We start from the raw sequence: 24,891 nt of genomic DNA on the forward strand, positions 1-24,891 counted from the left end.
CTAGAGTCAAATCCTTGCTCTATGCTTTACTCCCATTATGATCTCAGGCAAGTAAAATCGGATTAAATACTATCAACCATATCTTGTGGTTATGAGAATTAAATGAGATAATGCATATAAAACGCCTGGCACAAGGTAAGCATTCCTCAAATGTTAATTCTTTTCCCTTAGGATCCAGACACACCATGAAAGCGGTTTCAAGTTACAAGTAAATACTGGAGTGCTTATCTCAGTAACTTTAACTGGACAAAGTCATAAAACAAATGGAAAAGTATACCCTTTAATGCTATGCAATACCTTGTCTTAAAGTTCTTGAGAAATATCCATTACTCTGTCCCAATTATTCCCTTTTTTTCAACTTAAGGAATAGCTATAAAATAAAGAAACTAAGAGTCAGCTAAATCCTCCTTCAAATAAAATAAATAAAACACACAGAAGAGAATCTATCTAGTTAAAAACCTTCAAAGGATGACGATCGTCCATGTCCAGGCCACATAATCCCAGTTTTAACAATTAATGCCTGATCCTGTTTTTTACATCCAAGTTAATTTCCTAATCTTGTCAGAACTTTCATTTAGTTCAATAGAGATGGAAATAGATGTTTTAAATTAAGATTTAAGATCAGATTATTATATCACTTCACAGTATTCACATTTTAAGATTGATTATTATACATGGGAAGAAGTGTTGTTTGCTAGCCACCAACCTTTCTTGGGTGGTATGACTATATTTCACCCTGTACCAATTTATAAACTGGGTTTAATTGTGCACGAGTGTGTGCACACAATTATATCTTGTTAAGCATTTTTTTGCTAAGTTTTTGATAAACAGCCAATCGTGGCGTGTCATCAAAGCCTGAGAAGACTAAATAAGAAGATTGTTTAACAGGAATTTAAATATATTCATGTTTGAAAGAATCATTAGAATGTTTTCCTTAGTCTTGATGCATTTGGTAGTTCTTCAGAAAATCTATCGTCAACCCTTGTATGTAGTGTTTATTCCAAATTGTTGCAAATATATATATTTTGAAGTTTGTTTAGTGAGGGTCAGGGAATGTAATGAAGTGCCAAAAATTCCACTTGACCTACGTACTCTACAGTCAACAGAAAAGCACTCCATTTTTGCAGAGCTCTGAGTTAAATGCACTCCTCAAAGCAGATCAGCTATCAACTGGGAAAGCTTAATGCAGCACAGTTGGACTAGAAGGTAAATGCAAATCCTATCCACAAAAACCAGAATTTTTAAAGGATTGTGATTATATTAAGCGTAAGGTTGCACAATGGCTGCACAGGCTGACTAGTCTCAGAGTCCAGAGTCTTCATTCTTAATCAAACTCAAGGTCAAGTTCTATGCATCTGCTATCATAGCTTAAGACCAGGAATTCGGAATAAGCTATCATCTCAAGATCCCGTCAGCCAGAAACCTTTATTAATAGCCATTTTCACAAATTGACATTACAGTGATAGGCCCTGGAAGGTCCTCTGGTACCTTCTGAATCATCATATAAATGGCAAAACTGTCTCTATAAAATACAAGTGTCAAATGCATTTTCCTATAGCCTGCTTCTTTGGAAAGGCAGAGAGGCAGAGTGAAGATGAAGTTAATGGGAAGGAGGACCTAGCAAGATGGTTTACTTGCTGATGGATACTAGCTGGTGGTTGAGAGCCAGTAAAGGGGTTAAATAATAACTAGGGAATCATTAACCTTTTATGAACCAGAAAATTGCATGATGTGCTCAGTATTAATGTAAGAGTCATCTGACAGCAGAGTATAGGATGAAAGAGGTAGAAAGAGGAGAGAACCCAGGAGGTCCCAGGGGAGTTGCAATTGGATTGGAGTGATGGATGTCAAAAGGAAAGTAATGGCCAAAATCTTGAGATTTTTCAAAGGAAAAGTCCACACAGTTTTCATTTGTCTCCCATATCCAGTCAGCCATAGAGATACATCTGAGATTTCAATGATAAGTACTTATGAAAATAGTCCCCCTGATAGCATTATTTTTAAAAGCAAAATGAGATATTGTTTAGAAGGGTGCTCTTTTCTCTGTTTTCCAAAAACAGACATGGGAAAGAAGATGATGAGGTTGTAGCAAACTAATGAAATAGGAAGAATCCGATTTTGGCAGGTGTGTATTAATCAAGGCCTCTATATGCTGCTGGTTGGGATGGACAGCCAACATATCGGAAAACCCGTATATGCAATGTATCTCGAGAATGCAGACTTTTCAAAGTTTCATACCTTTAAAACCAGTCACATAGAGGTGAAAAGTTTATGCAGATAAGATTGTCCATGGTAGCACTGTTTGCAACAGTGAACATTTGGAAACAATGTAAGTGTTCAGTGACAGGGGAGGGTTATGTAGAACGGGATACATCATATTGCCTTAGTAAAGTGTAGTTCATGGTTTTTATTTTCTTTCTGCTTCAACTTGGAGAAATGCTGTGTTAAATGTTAAATAAAATCAGAGATACAGTCTTTTGCATACTCAAAGAGAGCATAATTATAAATATGGGGGAAAAAGTTGTGAATGTAGAAAAGACTATAAAAATATTTACTAAAATGTTGATATTTGAGTTGTTGGATTGTGAGAGTTTCATTCCTGTGTTTCTTTTCACCCCCTAATAATGGTATAGGAGGAGACATTGAAGTTAAGGGAACAAAGAAACCAGGCTTTGGAGTTAGGCTGATCTGAATGCAAGTCTTAGCTCTGCCACTTACTGGAGGTATAACCTTGGCCAATTCATTCAACTCTAAGCTTCCATTTTGTCATCTGTCAAAGGGAGATTATAAAAGAACTTATTTCTGTAGTGAGAAGTATATGAATAATGCTTTTGAAGAGTCTTGCATAGTACTTAGCACATAAGTACTAAATAAACATTTTACATAAATGTATTTTTTTACATGTATTATATTACATGTATTATTATTACAGTATTTTATGAGGGTAATATAATTATTAATGAAATAAATATAGCAAGGATTACCAAGGCAGTGCAGGCTAAATTACTGCTAAATTTCATGATTTCCAGAAAAGTGTTTATCCCATCTCAGGATCTTTTTCCAAAACTTGAGTTTCCTTACTGTCCTGACTCAGCCAGTTTCCCAGAGTCCCAGTGAGACTATTTCACATGTTTGACAAGCTACATCACACCCCCGTTCTCATACCCAATCCCCACTCTTTTCTGTCTCAGACTCCCTGTCAGCCTGGCTGGCATATTGTCCCCTGGTCTTAGTTCCAACTCTTTTCACCCTCCAAGTGATAGTTTGCTAATGTGATCTTCTAGTCTGCCGGCCTTTGGGGCAGGCATAAGGAAATTGGAAATAGGCACAGGTCTCTCTATGCCTCTTATGAAGAGCCTCCTCTGTTAGAAGAGTCTCCCTAAGAGACTTCTAGTTCTCTTGCTTTGTTGTATAACTTCTCAGAGTGATTTTCTTGATCAGAATTTCCTGCCAAGACAAACAGAGCACCAGCTTTATGAAAGCCTGATAAGAGATTTTGAAGCCAGCAGGGCCATACTCTGTGTCCCAGTCACCAATGTAAACACTCCTAGAATCTTATCAACTACATATTCACCTGGAATCTTATCAACTACATATCCACCTAGGCCTGGTGCTGCCCTTTGGAAGTACTAGAACTTTTGTTGTCATGACTATTAGTATATTCTAGATATTGCTGAAGTCTTTTTCCATATTTTCATTTCCATGATAAAAATAATACATAATTATGGAAAATTTAGAAAATAAATAAAGTCTTTCCACAGCACTAAATTTAACTAGTTGACCAGATTTCCTTTGTGGCATGCATTTTGCAAGCCAAAACAATCTCAAATTTGTGAGGGGGGTGTAAGGACTCAAAAGAACTTTTATGTACACATTATGCATGCACACATTACTCAGAGAAAATAAAAATGTCTTAGAAATGGGCAACTTTTAATAATGACTTAGGAAGTAATGTTATTTGTTGATTTTTAAAAATAGCTTTGGAAGAATATATTTGCTGCAGATTTTAGGTGCAAATAAACATTATTATAGGAGACTTGCACTTTGTAAAATAGGTTGAAAGGAAAATTAAAATCTTCCCTTTTGCATCGACTCTAAGAAAGTTGTCCAGCTGTTCATAGAATTCCAAGGTGAAAAAATGATACGGCTGAATAGACAAATCTCATGGACTAATGCCAATTGAATGCCTCGTTGAAAGTAGAAACTGTTGAGCTGGGGCTATTTTGTGAAAGTAAACCAATATTTAAAGCTTCTCTGTGGTCTTCATGGATATTAAATAAAATATTCTACAAAAGCATGTCAGAGGCAACTTAAATGATAATGACCTAGAAATATAAGGGTTGTATCAGAAAACAATGGAGACAAAATAATTCGTCCACCCTGTCTTTAAAATGGCACTGTAGGTATTTCTGATGTTTTGGTGGGGAGAAATTAGATATGCTTAAAGAATGGACTTCAAAGCCCACAGCCATCACCCTTCTCTCTGGTCGTCAGGGGCCATGCTGGTGACGCTCTCTGCCTCCCATCCAGGCCTCTGAATGCTCAGCTCTGCTGTGCTTTTGAGCACGTTATGTTTTTCTGTGCTGTCTTCTGGCACTCCATTCTTTTTCTGTACACTTTGGTCTTTCACCCAACCACAATACCTGATATCCAAAGACTTGCAGACATGGATATTTTTACTGGAAAATGAGGAACCTGTGCAAATTATTATTTTCTTTTACTCTCTTCTTTTTTTTTTTTTTTCTCTTTTCGTGTGGTACAGGGGTTGTGAGTTGTTTGAAATAAGCCAGAAGCTTCATAGCTCCTTTGCTTTTGTATTTGAAATGGCACCCTAATCACTTTAAAGAGCTAATGTACTTCCTACGGGCCTGAAATTTCTCAACTGGACTCCCATGGCAGAATTTGGCCTGGTAGTTAAGAAAATTAATTACTCTGATCGCGAGGGTGAAGCAATAGTTCCCAACTCCCCATAGTAATCATTAAAATGTCATCTACTTAGGAGACATCTTGGCATGGGATTTATAAGGTTTGTGAGCCAAGGACTAAGGTTCAGTGATCCTTCCAGCAGTGCCTCCTCGTTCTAGAGGAAGGCTGTGCGAGATAAGGTTTTAAGACGGGAGTGAAATTATTACTTTAGATCTTTAGATTTAACATTTGAATGGTAACATTCACCACTGAAAAATAGGAAACAACAAAACCTAAAGTTGCTACCATCCCATCTATCATTGTTGTCGCTATTGTTAAGTGATGGACAAGTGTATAAGGGTATTTCCCTCATGAGAGGTAAAATTTTTAAGTTGCCCCACCCTTCTCTACTATGAATCTTGGCCTTTAACCTAATGGAAAGAATTCGGAATCAGAAGACATAGTCTCAGGCCCCATTCTCAGCCCTTAGAAACTGTACAACATTAAGAAAATCTTTCAAAGTCTGTAACCGTCCCTTTTGTTCAGGTGTGAATTAAGTCAAATAAATTCATATTTGTGAAAATGTTTGGTAACTGTAAAATTCTACCTACAAATTCCTTCAGGAAGTCTCAAATGAGTGCCTGCTATATTCCAGACCTGAACAAAATCAGGGGTTGGAAAAGTGTAGCCCACAGGCCACACTCAGCCTGCCTCCTGTTTTTGTCAATAAAGTTTTATTGAAACACACATCTATTTGTTTATGTTTTGCCTATGGCTGCTTTCATGCTACAATGGCAAGAGGTCACGATAAGTCATAACAAGGTACACAAGGCCAAAAATATTTACCATCTGACCCTTCACAGAAAAAAATTGCTGACCCTTCAACTCAATGTTAAATGCATAAAGAGGATTCCTACCCTCACGTATCTTATCGTCTCCTGAGGCAGATAAATTAGTAAACAATTATAATAAACATGATGTAATATCTAAAAGGAGAATTCTAGGCAGCAGCTGAAATTTAGCTTAGAAAAATCAAAGGATGCCCCCCAGAGGACATGAAACAAGCTATCTTTAAGGATGTTGGCTTGGCAGACAACAGATCTACTATAGGGAGAGAGAATACCCTGTACAAGAACATGGAAGAGAACTGCAATGTGGTAAAGAAATGGTGAGTCCTCTGGAAGGATTAGAGAATTAGGAATTATAGAGAATAAACAGTGGCAGATTATGAGCCTCTAACGTTGTAAACAAGTTAAATTGTAAAGAATACCATACAGTCTGATAAGGAGCTTGAAATTCTTTCTGTAGGCTAAGCACTGTCGCTCACTCATTTAATCCTAGCACTTTCAGCGGTTGAGGAGGGAGGATCGCTTGAGCTCAGGAATTCCAGATCAGCCTGGGCAACATAGTGAGAACTCATCTCTACAAAACATTAAAAAATTAGCCAGACATTGTGGCATGCATCTGTAGTCCCAGCTACTCAAGTGGCTGAGACAGGAAGATCACTTGAGCCCAGAAGTTTGGAGGCTACAGTGACCTATGATTTTGCCAATGCACTCTAGGCAACAAAGCAAGATCATGTCAAAAAACAAAAACAAAACAAAACAAAACCTGTAGACATTAGGAAAATCACTGAAGGATCTGAAGTGGAGAGGTAAGGTAATGAAATTTGTATTCATAAAGACCACAGTTTTTATAAGAGTGAAGGACAGCTTGTAGAAGGGCAACACCAGAAGTAGGGAAAACAGTAGAATGCTGGTATAGTAGTCCAAGCTAGAGATCCCCAGCTAAGGGAGTGATAGGGAGAATGGGGGAAAGTGATGGATACAAGAGGCATTGAAGCGGTAGATGCAACAGAACATGTGCACCAAGTACATGCGAGAGGTTAGGAAGACGAAGGATTCCAGGATGGCACCCAGATTTCGAATTAGCTGAATGGTGATATCCTTAACTTACATTTCACATAGGAAAAGGACCAAACTGGAGGCATGAAAAAAGCAGAAATTTTGTTAACATAATGTGACTTGCTCATTGTTACATTCTATTAGCAAAATCCAGTCAAGGATAAGAAATATATGTTGGGAATGCAAGAAAGGTGATTGAGATCTAGGGACAAATTTTGGAGTTGTTGGTTTAAAGATGGCAATGGGGTAAGGTCATGAATGCCTCCAACGGACCATGTGAACCCAGAAGAGAGTCAAGGACAGATTCCTAGAGACTTCTAACATTGAATGGGTGGTCAGAGAAAGAGATACCAGAAAAGGAGTCTGAGAATGGCACGCATATTGATAGAAAAAACATTTGGCAAGAGCAAAGGTATATTTTGTGATGAAAACTACTCATTACACAAGGAACACCTAGAATAACCTCAGCTTTACAGGACACTGGGCAGAATTTATAACAATGACCAGTTACTGTTCTTACCTTCACCCTTCAGCTTTAAAAAAAAAAAAAAACCACAGGAATAAATATAATCTAGCAGGGGAAAAAATGATATTCTGTAGCATAGCCAGGTCCTGAAAATATAAAGAACTAACCTGGCTTCTTCTGCTCTTAGAGCACTGGCTCCAGAAGGGCACAAATTTGTGTCATTTTGATTCCTGCTATATCTCCTAGCACCGTGTCCTACATAGATACTCAATAATTTTTGCTGAACAAATGGAATCGCATTACTTCATTGAACAAGATGGTAATCTAATAGCCAGTGAGTGGTTCCAGGTAACATCAACTACGTAAGCCTAGTGTATTAGTCCATTTTCATGCTTCTGATAAAGACAAACCCAAGACTGGGAAGAAAAAGAAGTTTAATTGGACTTACAGTTCCACATGGCTGAGGTGGAGAGACCTCAGAATCATGGTGGGAGGCAAAAGACACTTCTTATATGGTGGCAGCAAGAGAAAACGAAAAAGAAGCAAAAACGGAAACCCCTGGCAAACCTGTCAGATCTCGTGAGACTTATTCACTATCACAAGAATAGCACGGGAATGACCAGCCCCCATGATCCAATTACCTCCCGCTGGGTCCCTCCCATAGCAGGTGGAAATTCTCAGAGATACAATTAAAGTTGAGTTTTGGGTAAGAACACAGCCAAACATATCATTCCATCCCTGACCCTCCAAATCTCATGTCCTCATATATCAAAACCAATCATGCCTTCCCAACAGTCCCCCAAAATCTTAACTCATTCCAGCATTAACCCAAAAGTCCACAGTCCAAATTCTCATCTGAGACAAGGCACGTCACTTCTGCCTATGAGCCTATAAAATCAAAAGCAAGCTAATTACTTCCTAGATACAAAGAGGGTACAGGTATTGAGTAAATAGAGCCATTCCAAGTGGGAGAAATCAGCCAAAACAAAGGGGTGACAGGCCCCCATGCAAGTCCAAAATCCAGTGGGGCAGTCAAATTTTAAAGCTCCAAAATGATCTCCTTTGACTCCAGGTCTCATATTCAGGTCATGCTGATACAAGAGGTGGGTTCCCATGGTCTTAGGCAGCTCTGCCCCTGTGGCTTTGCAGGGTACAGCCTCCATCCTGGCTGCTTTCATAGGCTGGCATTGAGTGTCAGCAGCTTTTCTAGACAGACAGTGTAAGCTGTTGGTGGATCTACCATTCTGGGGTCTGGAGGATGGTGGCCGTCTTTTCTCATAGCTCTACTAGGCAGTGCCCCAGAAGGGACTCTGTGTGGGGACTCTGACCCCACATTTCCCTTCCGCAATGCCCTAGCAGAAGTTCTCCATGAGGACCCTGCCCCTGCAGCAAACTTTTGCCTAGGCATCCAGGTGTTTCTATACATCTTAAATCTAGGCAGAGGTTCCCAAACCTCAATTCATGACTTCTGTGCACCCACAGGCTCAACACCACATAGCTGCCAAGGCTTGGGGCTTCCACCCTCTGAAGCCACAGCCCAAACTCTACGTTGGCCCCTTTCAGCCATGGCTGGAGTGGCTGGGATGCAGGGTACCACATCCCTAGGCTGCACACAGCACAGGGACCCTGGGCCCAGCCCATAAAACCACTGTTTCCTCCTGGGCCTCTGGGCCTGTGATGGGAGGGGCTGCCATGAAGGTCTCTGACATGGCCTGGAGACATTTTTCCCATGGTCTTGGGGATTAACATTAAACTCCTTGCTACTTATGCAAATTTCTGCAGCTGGCTTGAATTTCTCCCCAGAAAATGGGTTTTTCTTTTCTACTCATTATCAGGCTGCAAATTTTCTGAACTTTTATGCTCTGTTTACCTTCCAAAACAGAATGCTTTTACAGCACCTAAGTCACCTTTTGAATGCTTTGCTGCTTAAGTATTTCTTCCACCAGATACCCTAAATCATCTCTCTCAAGTTTTAAAGTTTCACAGATCTCTAGGGCAGGGGCAGAATGCCACCAGTCTTTTTGCCAAAACATAACAAGAGTCACCTTTGCTCCAGTTCCCAAGTTCCTCATCTCCATCTGAGACCACCTCAGCCTGTACCTTATTGTTCATATCACTATCAGCATTTTTCTCGAAGCCATTCAACAAGTCTTTAGGAGGTTCCAAACTTTCCCACATTTTCCTGTCTTCTTCTGAGCCCTCCAAACTGCTCAAACCTCTCTGCCTGTTACCCAGTTCCAAAGTCACATCCACATTTTTGGATATCTTTTCAGCAACGCCCCACTCTATTAGTACCAATTTACTGTATCAGTCCATTTTCAAGCTGCTGATAAAGACATACTCAAGACTGGGGAAAAAAAAAGAGGTTTAATTGGACTTACAGTTCCACATGGCTGGGGAGGCCTCAGAATCATGGTAGGAGGTAAAAGGTACTTCTTACATTGTGGAGGCAAGAGAAAATGAGCAAGATGCAAACACAGAAACCCCTGATAAACCCATCAGATCTTGTGAGACTTATTCACTATCACGAGAATAGCATGGGAAAGACCAGCCCTTGTGATTCAATTACCTCCCCCTGGGTTCCTCCCACAAGACATGGGAATTCTGGGAGATACAACTAAAGTTGAGATTTTGGTAGGAACACAGCCAAACCATATCACCTGGAATCTTAGAAACTTGATATTTTCAGACTAGTACTAGGAAATATTCCATCTTAAGGGTATTGGTAAGCAAGTTCTTCCCCTCAAGTTTATCTCCCCTCACCTGATATTTTTCTTTTCATCCTGACAAACAAGCAGAGCTCTTCTGATTGTAAAAATAATAATACTTTTAATGGGGCTGTTTGTTTTTCTTGTAAATTCGTTTAAGTACCTTATAGACGCTGGATATTAGACCTTTGTCAGATGCAGAGATTGCAAAAGCTTTCTCCCATTCTGTAGGTTTTCTGTTCACTCTGATGATAGATTATTTTGCCGTGCAGAAGTTCTTTAGTTCAATCAGATCCAATTTATCAGTTTTTGCTTTTGTTGCCTTTGCTTTTGGCATCTTCATCATGAAATCTTTACCCGTGCCTATGTTCTGAATGGTATTGCCTAAATTTTCTTCTATGGTTTTTATAGTGTGGGGTTTTACATTTAAGTCTTTAATCCATCTTGAGTTTATTTTTAAATATGGTATAAGGAAGGGGTCCAGTTTCAATTTTCTGCATATGGCTAGCTAGCACTATTTATTAAATAGGGAATCCTTTCAACACACATTGGGGCCTGTTGGAAGGTGGTGGGGGGGCGGGGGGTGAGAGGGTGGATGGGAGGAAGGAGAGCATCAGGAAGAATAGCTAATGGCTGTTGGGCTTAATACATAGGTGATAGGATGATCTGTGCGCAAACCACCATGGCACATGTTTAACTATGTAACAAACCTGCACATCCTGCATAGTTACTCCTGAACTTAAAGGCTGGAAAAAAGAGATACTCTTAATATTAAGACTGCATGTTAAAAGGGTGCAAGCACTACAGTGAATGAGTTCTAGAAGAGGCTGGCCACACCAAGGGAGACTCAGTCAGGGAATCTGTGACCACCCATCAGTGATGGGTGGAGCCTATTAGATCAATTACTGCAGTACATAGTAAGATTGCCAGTTCTTCTGGTTTCTTGATTATCTGGGATTAGTAGCAGATCTTGAAATACAAAAATTTATTTCTACATCTTCTGTCATAATTCTCACTACTAAATAACTTCTACCACTTCTAGCTCCTATCAGGTCAACCCCAACTTCCTTGTCTATCATTTGAGATCTAATATTGCCATACTACCTTGAATTATTTAGCATCAGCTGAAGAAAAAAAAAATCACCTTGATTTAAAAAGCTTGCCCCTGCTTTTAAGTGTATAAAGAAATTTGGTTCCCTTGTTTTATGGAGCAAACTTCAAAGTGGAAGGGAGAAAAAAATCAAGCAGACCTCAAGTCACCTGATTTCCAGTCCACTAAACCACACTCTGCTTTCTTGCCAATACCAATACTCGATTGTGTTTCCAGGGAAGAAGGAATGGTAAAACAAAGAGTGAGAAAGCTGAGCCAACTGTGATAGAGGCACAGGCCAATCCCTCAGACTCCTTTTTTCTAATTGAACACCAGATATAATCCCAGCCCTTTAAATAAAATTACCTAATTAATCCTAATTAATTAGTGAGCCCTTATATTTATAGAAGGGGTTTTCTTAGTGTCTGTCTTCTCACCCTCCCCACTCCCCTGCCTCTACTACATTTCTTTCCATCTAAAAAGAAAAGTTTCATTTTTAGGGGTCCTTTTTAAAAACAATTTCCATGTCAACATTTATTAATGCTTGTGTGTGTGTGTGCATGCATGCCTGCATATATACACTTAGAGCACGTTTTTTTAGAAGGCAGTAATGGTGCTGCCTTTTATCACCTTCTTTCTCCTCTTTAAATGGAAAGCACTGAACCCAGATGCCCAACCACGGAAGATATTCTTCCAGAAGCAGCATCTGGCTTCCTGGCAAGCCCTTCAGGCAAGTTGTTTGGGGAGCATTGCTGTTGTCTCTCGGTCTGTCACGTGTATCGGATACCGTGGCCTCTCTGGCTGGCATGTCCCGGTAGCTGCCAATTCCTTTCAGTTCACCTTTAATTCTGAGAAACTAGTTTCCTCATTTTCATTTCTTACTGGACTTATTTTTCTCCCCACTGCCCATAGGAATTCCAGGACAAACCTAAGTCCTCACTGCTTTCTGCCTGTCAAGCTCCTTTCCAGACCTCCGTCTTTTGAACCCAAATGAAAACCTCAGCCATTTACTCCTACATTAAAATAGGTTATTTTAAATAATATTTCTTAGGCACTTCTTGTCAGCAAAGCTCCTTGTAAACTGTGGAGTTGTTCCCTGAAAAGAAAAACAAAACATTCCATCCGAGTCATTTATTCTGGTCTGTACACAAGACATGAAAGTGTTCTTGACATTTGTGTATTATTTAGTTAAATCGTATTGGCTCCCTACATCCTTGTCACACCATGAACAAAAGAGCATCACGGGGCTGGGAAAGACGAGACCATGCTGCAGTTAGTCAAGGCTGTGCAGCCTTTACACATAGCACCCGCTCCAGGAAACTGCATTTCTTAAAGTGGCTTTTTTTTTTTTTTACCTGTTAATATATATTTTTTAATTGTGAAGGATCTTCTGGGGTTTTTTATGGATAATTGTTAAGAACACAGAGTCCGATGGTAGCCCACGCAACAGGAAGCTGTGACAAGGTGCTGACAAGTCCGGCAGCAGTACCCAGAATGCAGAGGAGAAAGCAGAAATTAGAGCTGCAGGGTGACATCCAGGAATACTTAACACAGGGTATCTGCAAATTTTCACGTCGTTGGGGTTTTTTTTTCTCATGCAAGAAAAAAGTACATATTATATATGAGATTTCAGTTCTCAAGACTGTAATGTCTAGGCTGAGAAAAGGCTGAAGTTGAGCAATGGACAGGAGGAAATCTCAGCCATAAATAATATTTTGTCTGTAGCTAGTAGCAGACTCAACCCACACTTGACTTTGAAGTGGTACATAACTAGAACCCTAGGCTTCACTTGAATGAGAGTCCCTAGGGGGCAAAGAAAGGAGGTTAGGGGCTGTCTTGGTCAGGCCATTGGGAAAAATCTTTTTTGGAAGTAGCTACAAAACAGTAGAGCTCAAATTTAAGGTTAGCATTTTTGAGCCTATTATGTTTCTGCCTCAATGACATTTTTTGGTCTATAATTTTTCCCCAGCTCCATTCATTAATATGTAAAAAGAAAGTTTAAAAATACATGCCAAACTCACAAGTTTTACACTACATTATTGCCCTTGGTATAGAAGTTCCTGTATCTTATTTCTGGTCATTTCTTCTCCTCTTCTATATCCTACCCATATTCTTTTTAACTAAACTGTTTCCTCATACATTTTTCCACTGTTCTCTACCTTTCCTCCCAATATTCATCATCCTCTGCAGATTCTTTCTCTTGTCTGTACTCTGAAAACTCACTTCACATTCAAAACATTGTTGCCTACATCATCTGTCCACCCATTTATTCATGAAACAAATACAGGTTGAGTACTTACTGTGTGGTAGATGCTGAGCTGGAAATGAAGACACTTTTACCAGGAAAGCAATAAAGCTCTAGGATCTGGAAGCTTCCCTTCCCATGTCTGGGAGTGTTCACATCCCTCAATCTCATTCTTAATCCCCATTTTCTGGCTCTATATCCTTCCACTTCTAACAGGAATTTGTAAACCAGCCTATTTTTAACAGGCATTAAGTCAGTCCTTCCATTGGACTAAGTAAACCGCTTCTCTTCTTTCTCATTTCAAAGAGACAAGTAGAACATGTTGGGACAGAACCGCTGTAAGGAGTGGGCAAGACATAGGTTGGTTCTCTGGCACTGAAAACACCTCTTTTCCTGCTCTCCATGAACTGATGGTCAATAGACGCCTCTTCCCAGTGTTCCCTATATCAATTTTGTACATTCATTTCTTTACTTCATTTATTGATTTTCATTTACCTCCCATAGAGTTTGTGATACGAAAAGATAAAGAAATCACTCCAAATGAACTTTTGTCTAATTAATCTGTGTATCTGTTGTTGGGCATTAAAACAGATTAAATTTGCTTACATAGTGAAAAGGCATGTAAAGTGATATGTTATCTAAATCAGAATTTTTTTCCATTTGGACACTTCATAGCAATCATTTCACATCTCAGAAAGATTCCATTCTCAAACACATCTCTTCTTTGATAACAGCACAACTCTGCCCTCGCAACTCTGCCCTCTTGGCTTCCTGCTCACCCATCTTTTCCACTTTTCTTTCATTTCCAACTGCCATTCCAGAGCCACGTACTTCCCCTGGTGCTAACTTTTAAGTCAACAGAAAGGAATTCCATTCTCTCTCCTGGTGCCACATTTCCTATTTAGGGCCAAATATTCCCCACAGAGATATTGAGGCATTTTACTGCTAGTTTACATGTCCTACTATATTTTTCTAACTAGTGGGAAAAAAGAAATAAATGCATGCCCTGCCCTCTCTGACCTCATCTTCCTTTCATATCACATTTAAAATAACCAATTCCTGGAGTGGCAAGCTCTTAAAGCAATTCATACTTCCCTGGCAATCACAGAAATGTACCCTTCATCTTGGCAGAGGAAGGCCTATTTCTTCCACCTGTTGTCACATTCTTTTTATTCTCTGCATGGGTTTCCCACACATACACCCTATAATAGGTTAGATAAGGTTAGAAGCAGGTGGCTACATAGAGAATCAAAAGAAATGTTCATTGTCATGTACTAGAAATTTCTGATCCCAAAGCACTTTTTTTCCAAGAAATGGTAATATATAGAAAATTGGCCTGCAGTTAGTTGTATGTAGGATTGTGGATACTGGGGAGAGTGGGGGCGGGGAAGATGATGACCAGAGAGAGCGTTTTGTTCATCATGAATGCAGCTACCTGAAAAACACCAGCTAATTAGCAGTCTGTAGCCACACAACACAGCAGTTTAGTATAAGAAGTGAACAATACTTTACCTAATTGAAACTACAGAGCAGACTTAGGTAGGCTGAATGTAATTACACAGATTGGAAGTCAGCCAGGACGCCGAGGTTAACAATCCCTTCACTCACAAAAAGCACCACGGGAACTTTAATGACCACAAGTGGTAAGGGCCGCTATCCTGCAGCCCAACGAAAGGCCTCACCTCTCGCAACCGAGACTCCATCAGAAGAGCCTAATGGCGTCAACTAATTGCTAGAAAAAAAGACTGCCCTCTATCGACGCAGATGCACCTGTGCTGTGTGACTCATTCACCAAGCACAGGAAACACTTTGAAGTACTAGGGCGAAGGGAGATTCGAATGAATGAGGGCATCGAGGGGGTCAAGTGGTGGACAATGGGAACTGTGAAGTCTCCTCTGCCTGCCGGTCCTGTGGCCAGCACTTCTGCTGCACTAGCTTCACTGAAAGAGGCACACGACTTCCCCAACTTCAGTGTGCTCACAAACCAAATTACCTAGCAATCTTGTTAAAAAATGTAGATTCTGGACCGGGCACTGTGGCTCACACCTGTAATCCCAGCACTTTGGGAGGCCGAGGCGGGCGGATCACAAGGTCAGGAGATCAAGACCATCCTGGCTAACATGGTGAAACCCCATCTCTACTAAAAATACAAAAAATTAGCCAGGTGTGGTGGCGGGCGCCTGTAGTCCCAGCTACTCGGGAGGCTGAGGCAGGAGAATGGTGTGAACCTGGGAGGTGGAGCTTGCAGTGAGCCGAGAGCCACTGCACTCCAGCCTGGGCGACAGAGCAAGACTCCGTCTCAAAAAAAAAAAAAACAAAAAAAACAAATGCAGATTCTGATTCAAGAAGTCTGGGATGAGGCCTGAGATTCTGTACAGAGAACAAGCTCCCAGGTGCCACTGCTGCTGCTGGTCTGCAGACCACACTTTCAGAACAGGATCTAAAGACAAGAAACAGGAGGAGGAAAGAGGTTCTCTGTGGCCAAGAAATCAAAGTCTGGGCTAAAAGAAAGAGAACTTTAACATGGGGTTTGACAGCCGGAATTATCAGGTTTGCATCATTTGTCCTAGGAACTAAATGAAGCAGAAACATGGAGTGTCCAAAATAATAATCCAATCCAAAACCCACTCTCAGAATGGCTTTTTCCATGGGGAGAAGAAAGGGTAAAGAACACGGTCTCTGAATGTGCTTTATAAATGAGGTGCCTACTCTGCAAAGTGTCCAGCTGTAGTGCTGTGGCAGGGGGATATCAGCAGTGGTCTGTCAGGACCTGCAAGAGCCAAAAGTGTCTGACTCTCAAGATGAATCAAGAGAAGACAAGATGGCAGAATGCAAATTGTCAAAGCTTAACCTATGAACAAGGATGGGAGTAATAATTTTCCTTCAAATGTTTGCAAAATAAAATCAAAGTTGCTGAAAAACGTGGACCTTTTTAAACTTTTTTTTTTTTTGGAAACGGAGTCTTGCTCTGTCGCCTAGGCTGGAGTACAGTGGCGGGATCTTGGCTCACTGCAAGCTCCGCCTCCCGGGTTCAAGCAATTCTCCTGCCTCAGCCTCCCGAGTAGCTGGGACTACAGGCGCCCACCACCGCGCCCAGCTAATTTTTTGTATTTTAGTAGAGACAGGGTTTCACCGTATTGCCCAGGCTGTTCTCAAACTCCTGAACTCAGGCAATCCACCCGCCTCGGCCTCGGCCTCCCAAAGTGCTGGGATTACAGGCTTAAACTTATATTATGCAAACATGGTTTACTTCTGTGCTACCTAGACTTCCATAATAAAGCCTCAGTATAGCATTAAAAACTTAATTGTTGGTTAGATTAATTTGTATTCTTTAGTTATTTCCTCAATGCTTTTTATACTAATTTCTATGTATTTTGTGACTTAATGACAGAATTCACTTTAGATGCTTGAAAAGAAACACACACACACACACACACACACACACACACACACACACACACACATGGCAAGACCCAATTAATCACTGGTGGGTGCAGTATGGTTTTCTACGTTTAGACATGCTGCAAACATGTTGTAAACTAGATAAGGCTGGAGTTTAAATATACATTTATCCTAATATATACCTCATCAGTGTAGCTGTAAAAAATGCCGTTACTTGCCAACAATATATAAATTTAGGATATCCTTCAAAATTTATCATTTGAAGTGTTCAGCTACCTGAAGCTGGCAGGGCAAAGTACATATTACAAGCAGAAGCACATAAGCACCAATGAATGAAGCATGCCTATGGAGTGCCTGTTCTGTGTTCCATACTATATGCAGGAAAGTGGGGAAGATAAAAGTATGCAATCGGAAGTCTAACGTTTTGCCTTTGCAGTGCTACTAATGTAACAGGAAGGGAACACTTAAGAAAAAACAGAACAGAGACTAATTAACTGTTAAACAGTATGTGCAGCCTGTAATTCAAATGGGGAGAAATGGGCTGAAAGAGTTGAGAAGTCTCCAGTGAAAGGTGGAGCTGGTGAGATTTGGATGTTCCATGGAGTGGCTGGAGAAAAACCAAGAGGGAACCAGGATATAGGTGTGAGCAGCCTGTCCTGTGGCCAGAGGCAAAGGAGAAGGAGAGACCTGAGTGCAGGGTGGGGCCAGGTTATGGGTGGGGCTGGCAGAAACTTTTCTTGGAATCTGACATCTCAGGCTATAGGAAACCAAGGCAGGTTACTGAGCAGTTGAAAAATTTCTGCTTTTGTATTTAAGTACAGTCACACACCACATAATGACACATCCATCAATAACGGACCTTACATATGATGGTGGTCCCATGAGATTATGACACTGAATTTTTGCTGTACCTTTTCTGTATTTCAATACACAAATACCACTGTGTTAAAACTGCCTGCAGTATTTAGTACAGTAACATGCTGTGCAGGTTTATAGCCTGGGAGCACTAGCCTAGGTATGTAGTAGGCTATACCATCTAGGCTTGTGTAAGTACACCCTATGATGTTCACATAACTGTGAAATTGCCTGATGATGCATTTATCAGAATGTATCCCCCTCGTTAAGTGACACACTGCCATCTCAAACAACCTATCCATTGGTCCTATGTAAGATGGACTTAGGGATGGAGGGGCTGAAGGAGGAGGCTGGAGCAAAGCCGGAAAGCCAACAGTTCTCTTAACATGACTACGGAGCAATTGTTTTGGTGTTGGCTGTGGAGCTCATTGGGAAGAGAGGAATTCCTAGGGCAGCTTTGAAGTAGGTCAGGAGTATTTGCTGGTATTTTTGATATGAATCTCCGCAAAGGACTGGAAAGAGCCTCAGACAGTGCCACGGGGTACAATCTATAGATTAAAGAGACTGGTGATGCCACTGATAAAACCAGGTCACCTGTGTACTCTTACTGAGCACCTACTGTATGCCAGGCACTGTTCTAGGAGCTTATCACACATCGGTCAACTTAACAAAAACCATCCTTGCCCTCATGCGGGTTAAAAGGGGGAGTCAGTTACAGCCTTTTGCGTAGGAATGACATGAACTGACTTCCGTTTTAAAGGATCACTGTTTTGATAATACATTCTAGGTGAACAAGAGTAGACACAGAGAAAAACTGTAAATTATCCAGTTGCCAATTTAATTAGCAGTATTTGTGGGTGGACAGTGCTGTGTGCATCTGCCTCTGATAGGTTAAGAGAATCTAAAGAACTGGGCTCCAGCCCCAGCTTGAGTGTGAGGTTCCACAGTGACTTCAGGCACGTCACTTCACGTCTCAGCCACTGTTTTATCAGCTTATCATAGAAATAATACCTAATTTATCCACCTTCGTGTGTGTGTGTGTGTGTGTGTGTGTGTGTATGTGTATGATCTAATGACATAAAGAAAGTAAAATCCAAGAGTACATACTGTTGCTTCAAGTTTGCCACAATTGGAAACCCAAGCAGAGAAATTTGATCTTACATTAAATCCAGTAGCTGGAGTGGAGAGGTCACTGGATTCAGAAGCAGAAAACCCAAGTTTGCATCCTAGGTTTATGACTCTAACCGTGTCACCTTGGATAACAGCTTATCTGAGTGTCAGTTTCCTCTTCTGTTACAATACCTAATACCTCAAAGGACTTTTAGAAAATTCAGAGTTATATGTGAATGAAAGCCCACTATAAACTCTAAATCATCGAAGAGACAAAGTTGTTTCTTACCGCCCTGTCAGGCTCTGACTGCACCCATAGAGAGCTGTACTACTACCCCTGGTGTAAAATTGTAATTAATCCTTCCTCATGTGTGGGTTAACTTTAATCCTTCAGGGCAGGAATCATTTTTTCCTGGACCTTGTAGTGTTCCATTGAACTGGTAGAGAGTCGAGCAATAGGAGGTATTTAACAGATCATTTTAGCAAGTGGGTAAGTGGAGGTGTGATATTAAAGGAGGAAATGTAGGTTTGGGAATTAGGTTTTTAGAGGAATATTTCAAACCATGAAAGTGCGTGCATTTACCAAGCACGTTCAGAGCCCCTGAAAAAAGGATGGAGTTAAACACAACTTTCGGACAAGCATAGTAAGAATAACTAGCCAGCAAAGGAAAAAAATGTAGAAAGGAAATTCACAATGATCAGCATTGTAAGAGTCTGAAGAGCATCATCAAATAGTAATTCAATACACAACTTCTGCTCCAAAAGGATCAAAAAACATTTCAATTAGCTATTTCACAGAAATTTCCATCAGAAATGTCTAATAACCTCCACCCACTTACCTAATAACCACACTCTAGCACAGAGATAACTCAAGTTCCTCAGGAGAGCTTCAAGATTCAGAAGTTCTTTCTGAATTACCAAAGGATAACAATATGGTGTCCATTGTAGTTTTAATACTAATTTTGTTGTTTGATTACTGTTAATCCACATATGATAAGTGTTTTTGACCAGAGCATTTGCTTAATCAGAACCTTCTATACTCCATCTAAGTAAAAGAAGTTTTATTGGGAATGAAAGAAAATTGCACATAAAACCTTTTTTCATAGCCTGTTTCTTAAGGACACACTTACCAGTCAATCTTGTGACATACCTAGCCAATAATCTCCACTGCCTCTCCAAAGCCCACTTCTTTGTGTCTTTTTAACTGACATTTTGGAATTCACCTGAAAACACCAAGAATTTGCCAAGACAAATTTGGCCTGTGGAGAAGATACCATATTCAACACCAATCTGGAGAAAACAACGTACTCTGCTCTTTTAATTCATTATGATTTTAACATTTATTATCACATCATTATCACAATTTGAGGATTATAACTTGTTCTCAGAAAACTGGCCCCTAAGCAATAAAGAGTTAAGACCAGGAAGTTCACTCCCTGTGCCCTTCCTTTTTTCTTATCACAACCCCTCCTTCCCTGTGGTTCCACAAAATGAATAATGCCTTAGACATAGTTATGGCAATGCTAATATTTGAACAGTAAAAGATACCTTAAGACCTTCATCAAGATTTTTTAAGGGCTCATTTAATGTCAGTGTCAAGGTTCTGTGAGGAATAATTAATATAACAAAACAAGGTCTATGTGCCCATCGATTGCCAGGGAATTTATGCAGGTAACTCATTAATGCCGGCGGGGGTTCAGCATGTAAATCCCGAAGCCTCGATGAGGAAATGGGACCAAATGATTTTTCCCCCTATAAAAAACACAAACAATGACAAGTATAAAAGCAGATAACCTGAATATCTATACAAACAGCTATATGGCTTGTAAAAGTTTTCCATTTACATCCTGTCACCTCTTCTTTGCGCGTGTATAAAAGATGGGACAATTATTTCAACAAACCTACCCATATAAATCAATGCAGTTTTGCTGTGGGAAGACTGGGTGTTTAAGGCATTTAATATTTCAGCATTGCCAGATTATCACCAGGATCCATTTCGCTTTGCGGTCAAGTGCATGATTAGCACTGTGACAGGGTATTGGCCATTTTCGTATGAAGATCTGCAAATCCTAGTAAACAAATACCAGTTGGAAAAATTAAGAACAAGTCTGTGGACTGGAATGCACCCTACTTGTAATGGGAACAAAAAGCTGGCAATCAATTCTAAAGAAAAAGCTAAATCACAGCAGAATGACCTACTTTAAGGCATTTGCCAAAGAGGCAGTGTTTTTAGACAGCTCTTCTGAAGTAGCGTCTTTCTGTCTATGCCATCTGCAGATTTATTACTCTGCCTGAAAAAAACAACCAAAAAAAAGAAAAAAAAAAAAAAGCTTTATTTGAATGATACTGAGAGCCTGGTCTATAGGAAAGATTCCAGTATTGTGGGTACCACACCCACACCTACTGATGTGGTCCAAGGTTTTGCTTTAGAGGCACCTAATTAAGAAACCCTGACTCATTTACATGGAGACGTTTGATCTAAATTACACTCCAAACCGCACCAAATTGGGAGCATCTGTGAATGTGAAATGTTTGTTCCCTGTGACGGCTAGAACAGGGCCAGCTCTGGACGGCACATGTTCAAGTGACGAAAAATATTTCACATGTAACGTACTTCTGAGACCCACTTTTCCACTAATAATTCATAGTGAACCTAACCAAGTATCTGTACCTCCACAATTATTTCAGGCTGTGAAAAATTATGTCACTATTTTTTTCCTGCTGCAAGAAAGAAGTAGAAGACCACCTACTTTGTTTGCTGTCATTGATAAAGGGCCTTAACTGCAGCCAATAGCAAAAGGCAAACCTGGATAGCACAAAGGCTGGTCACTATATAGATATATAAATCTCAACTTGGGATCCACAGACACAGAGCAGTGATCTAAAGGGCTAAGTCTCAGTTACCCCCTCCATCACTGCCTTAACTTCTCCAGCCTTTCCACTCGGCTTGCTGGTTCTCAGCAAAGCTTTGCCTTCCAACTCCACTGAGGCTGTACTTGTATGCAAAAGAGCCAGCCCTTAGGATGAGGTGAGAATATTGATAGGGTAGAGGTAGCATCAACTGCAGTTAGAGGACATGTCATTTCCACTGGGTAAAATGTCTAAGAAAGTAAACAGAAAACATTTCTGCCATTGGATGTGATGAACAGTACTCAGCCTACAGTTCACACGAAAGAGTGTTGTATTTCAAGTATAATAAACAGAGTTTTATAGATACAGTCAATCCTGCACTTTGGTACCTGATGGCCGCTTTACCTTATTCGGCCATATATCACCTATGTTTCAGTGGGAGTCCAAGGAAAAAGAAAGAAACTTTTAAAAAATAACATCAGGTTCTTTTGTTTAAGAAAGATATTAATGCATTTATCTGATGTACTGTTTTTTGCAGTAGCTAGAATGAGATTTGAATATATTAATATTTTCAGCAGCAGAGCCCAGGGACCCCAGTTAATAACTTATGGATGGCTACATAGATATACTTTAGACAGAGGTAAGGTTTTCTGCTCTCATGTTGGTAAGGCTCAGACAGATCGAATGAACGGGGCTGTTCTCCACGAGTCTTTGTTGTGGGCATGCATTGTAATGGTATGGAGACAGAGTTCTTCTGGTTGTCTACACCGCCTGGATTCAATAAACTGTTATATATGCATATTATGACAATGTGGTCAAGGAAACCAGATTTTTTTTACTCTACCTTCAAATGCCTATGGAGCCTAAATCTGGTGCTTATTTTTCTTGTCCTCATTCAATATGTTAACATATTCATAATTTGACACAGGTTACATTTGTTTTATAATTAAAGTTATGGAGTTAGCTGGAAAAGCATTCAGACTATACTGAATTTTTTAAAAATGTGTATCTTTTTTCTATATTATACTGCAGTGTTCAATGTGAATCTGAAGTCTGGATAATCCCAGACTGTGTTAGTTTTCTAGGGCAGCCATAACACAATACCACACACCAGGTGGCTTAAAAAGCAGCCATTTATGTTCTCACACTTCCGGAGGCTGGAAGTCCAAGGTCAAGATATCAGCAGGTTTGCTTTATTCTGAGGTCTCTCCCCTTGGCTTGCACATGGCCACCTTCTTGCTGTTTTACCCTCACGTGGTTTTTCTTTTGTGCTTTTTTGTCCCTGGTGTCTCTCTGCGAGTCTAAATTTCCTCTTTCTATAAGGACATCAGTCAAATTGGATTAAAATCCACCCTAATGGCCTTATTTTTAACTTAATGACCTTTTTAAAGGCCCAGTCTCCAAATGCAGTCACATTCTGAGCTAACGGTAGCTGGTGCCTTATCATATAAACTGGGGTGGGGTCAGGTGGGATAACTCAGCGCATATCACACACAAAGGGTATATTCACATCCAAGCTGTTGACATGCCCCGTACCAATGATGTATTTATTTGAGCCCCAAACTAAAACCTAAATTAATATTTGTAAGTCTGGAGTATTCTTCTAGTATGATTTTTCAGTCACATCCTCTATGGGAATGAAACAATGATGACTTTGTAAGGTTTAGGGGAACAAGCAGCAGCATGACTCTTCTCATACCTTCTTGGTAGACTGGAAGGAAGCAGTTCCTGTGTACAGTAAGTGTTACCACAGTGCCCGACCGAGCCCCACCCCGCCTTCAGGGACCCCGGTCTAGAGGCATAAGTGCCTCCCTCTCCATTACTGCCGCCCTCCATTAGGAGCAGATAATGCGTGAGCTACCACTCTCACAATAAAACATTGCACTTACACCACACCTTTCAACTCAGCATTTCCAAATGCTTGAAAAATCATTATTATTTTTATTATTTATTTGTGGAATCCCAGCAGTCTACTCAGCACTGGGAAGTGCAGTGAAAGCCACAGAGCTATGGTCTCAGTTACGCAGACTTAAACCGACACTCAAGTTTCCTCCGCGATGTACCAGTAAAAAGTCTGAAGGTGGACGTTTTTGCATGTGCATGCATAGCAAGAAAAAAAGTGAAAAGGCAATTTAGGTCTGAGTTACCCTGCTGCTCACATACCTGAGAAAAGAGCCATTTGTTAGTATTGTTCTGATAAATGAAGGACCCAACCAAGAACAAAGCAAGAAAGCAAACACAGAAAATGGAAATGCATTTCCCTAATCAAGGGCATCTACAATAACACTTTTAAAAGGATTATTAAGCAATGCAGGAAGTAGAAATCAATCAGGCTCTGCTTGTTGTTCACTGGTCATTATTTCCTGGGTCAAATCTGCTTGACATTCAATTTAATACAGTCTTTCATCAAGTCAAAAGGCCTTAGAGAGAAACTTTCACTGGCCACCCACATTTTCAGCAGGGCTGTTGCCTGGTCCGATTCAGTTTTGTTTTCTAAGTCTTTACCATCATTGCATATTATGCCTACTTCTATTGAAACAGCTACTGCTTTTGATGATTTCCACAGTGGTGAACATATATTGTTCATCCCTGTAATGCTAGAAGCTGGTCCAGTGCTTGGCATATAGTAGGTGCTCAATAAATATGAGATCTGTGAACAACAAATTTTCACCTTACAAAGGCATTCTCAAAATGAATTTGACACATCCTGCTCTCTCTACAAAGTTACAAGCTAAGATAGATCACAGCAAAGCAGAGATATTGCAGACACAGATTGAAAACCAAGTGAAATAATGATTTAGATTGCCTTAAATCAAAGTGACTAAATGCATTTTTAGAAAGTACATGTTGAAAGTTATCTTGACTAGTCTTCCATTTAGTCAGGAAGTTTTCTGGAAGAAGTATAAGTTTAGGGATTTTTTGTGAGATGAGAGGGAGAAATCATAAATAAGTACGTGTTCTAGAAAGTGGGGTAAGACCACAGAGGAGTCCTAAAGGTATTAATAGAGGCCAGGAATTGGACTTTAGAAAAACAGACGAGGCAAGGAATTGAGAACAGAGGAAAATCAGATTACTTGGAGTGTTCTAATGAATGGCTTTCAAAGAAGATAAAGACTACCATATATAAAAAGCTACTTTGAAGATATAAAAGGGTTTGTTAGTAACATGACTGGGCATATACTAGAGTAGAAATTCCAAAATAAGAGCTGCCACAACGCAGCCAAAGTGAGAAGATATTTCTCTGGTCACCTGTGCTTGGTGCCAGCCACCATCCTCTACTGTTCTTCATTGTCCCCAGAGCTGGAGGCTTAGAAAGGCCTAGACACACACTGTAATCGTATGTCTCTTTCAGTTTG

The 24,891-nt window shown here is 40.2% G+C and overlaps 1 protein-coding gene across 5 annotated transcripts in view; it reads left to right on the plus strand.

Moving 5' to 3' along the window:
- Positions 1–24,891, plus strand: part of ARHGAP15 (Rho GTPase activating protein 15) — a 689,959-nt gene that overhangs the window by 626,978 nt on the left and 38,090 nt on the right. Inside the window, exon 14 of one of the 5 annotated variants that reach the window (XM_063694809.1) lies at positions 172–2,567. The exons of the other annotated variants lie outside the window; for them this stretch is intronic. Within the exon in view, the coding sequence (XP_063550879.1) occupies positions 172–307 (136 nt within the window). The 3' untranslated portion in view covers positions 308–2,567. Of the gene's footprint in view, positions 1–171; positions 2,568–24,891 lie in introns of those variants that run through there. 5 annotated transcript variants of the gene reach the window in all.

Source organism: Gorilla gorilla, chromosome 11 (assembly GCF_029281585.2).
Source record: "Gorilla gorilla gorilla isolate KB3781 chromosome 11, NHGRI_mGorGor1-v2.1_pri, whole genome shotgun sequence".
Taxonomy (NCBI): Eukaryota; Metazoa; Chordata; class Mammalia; order Primates; family Hominidae; genus Gorilla; species Gorilla gorilla.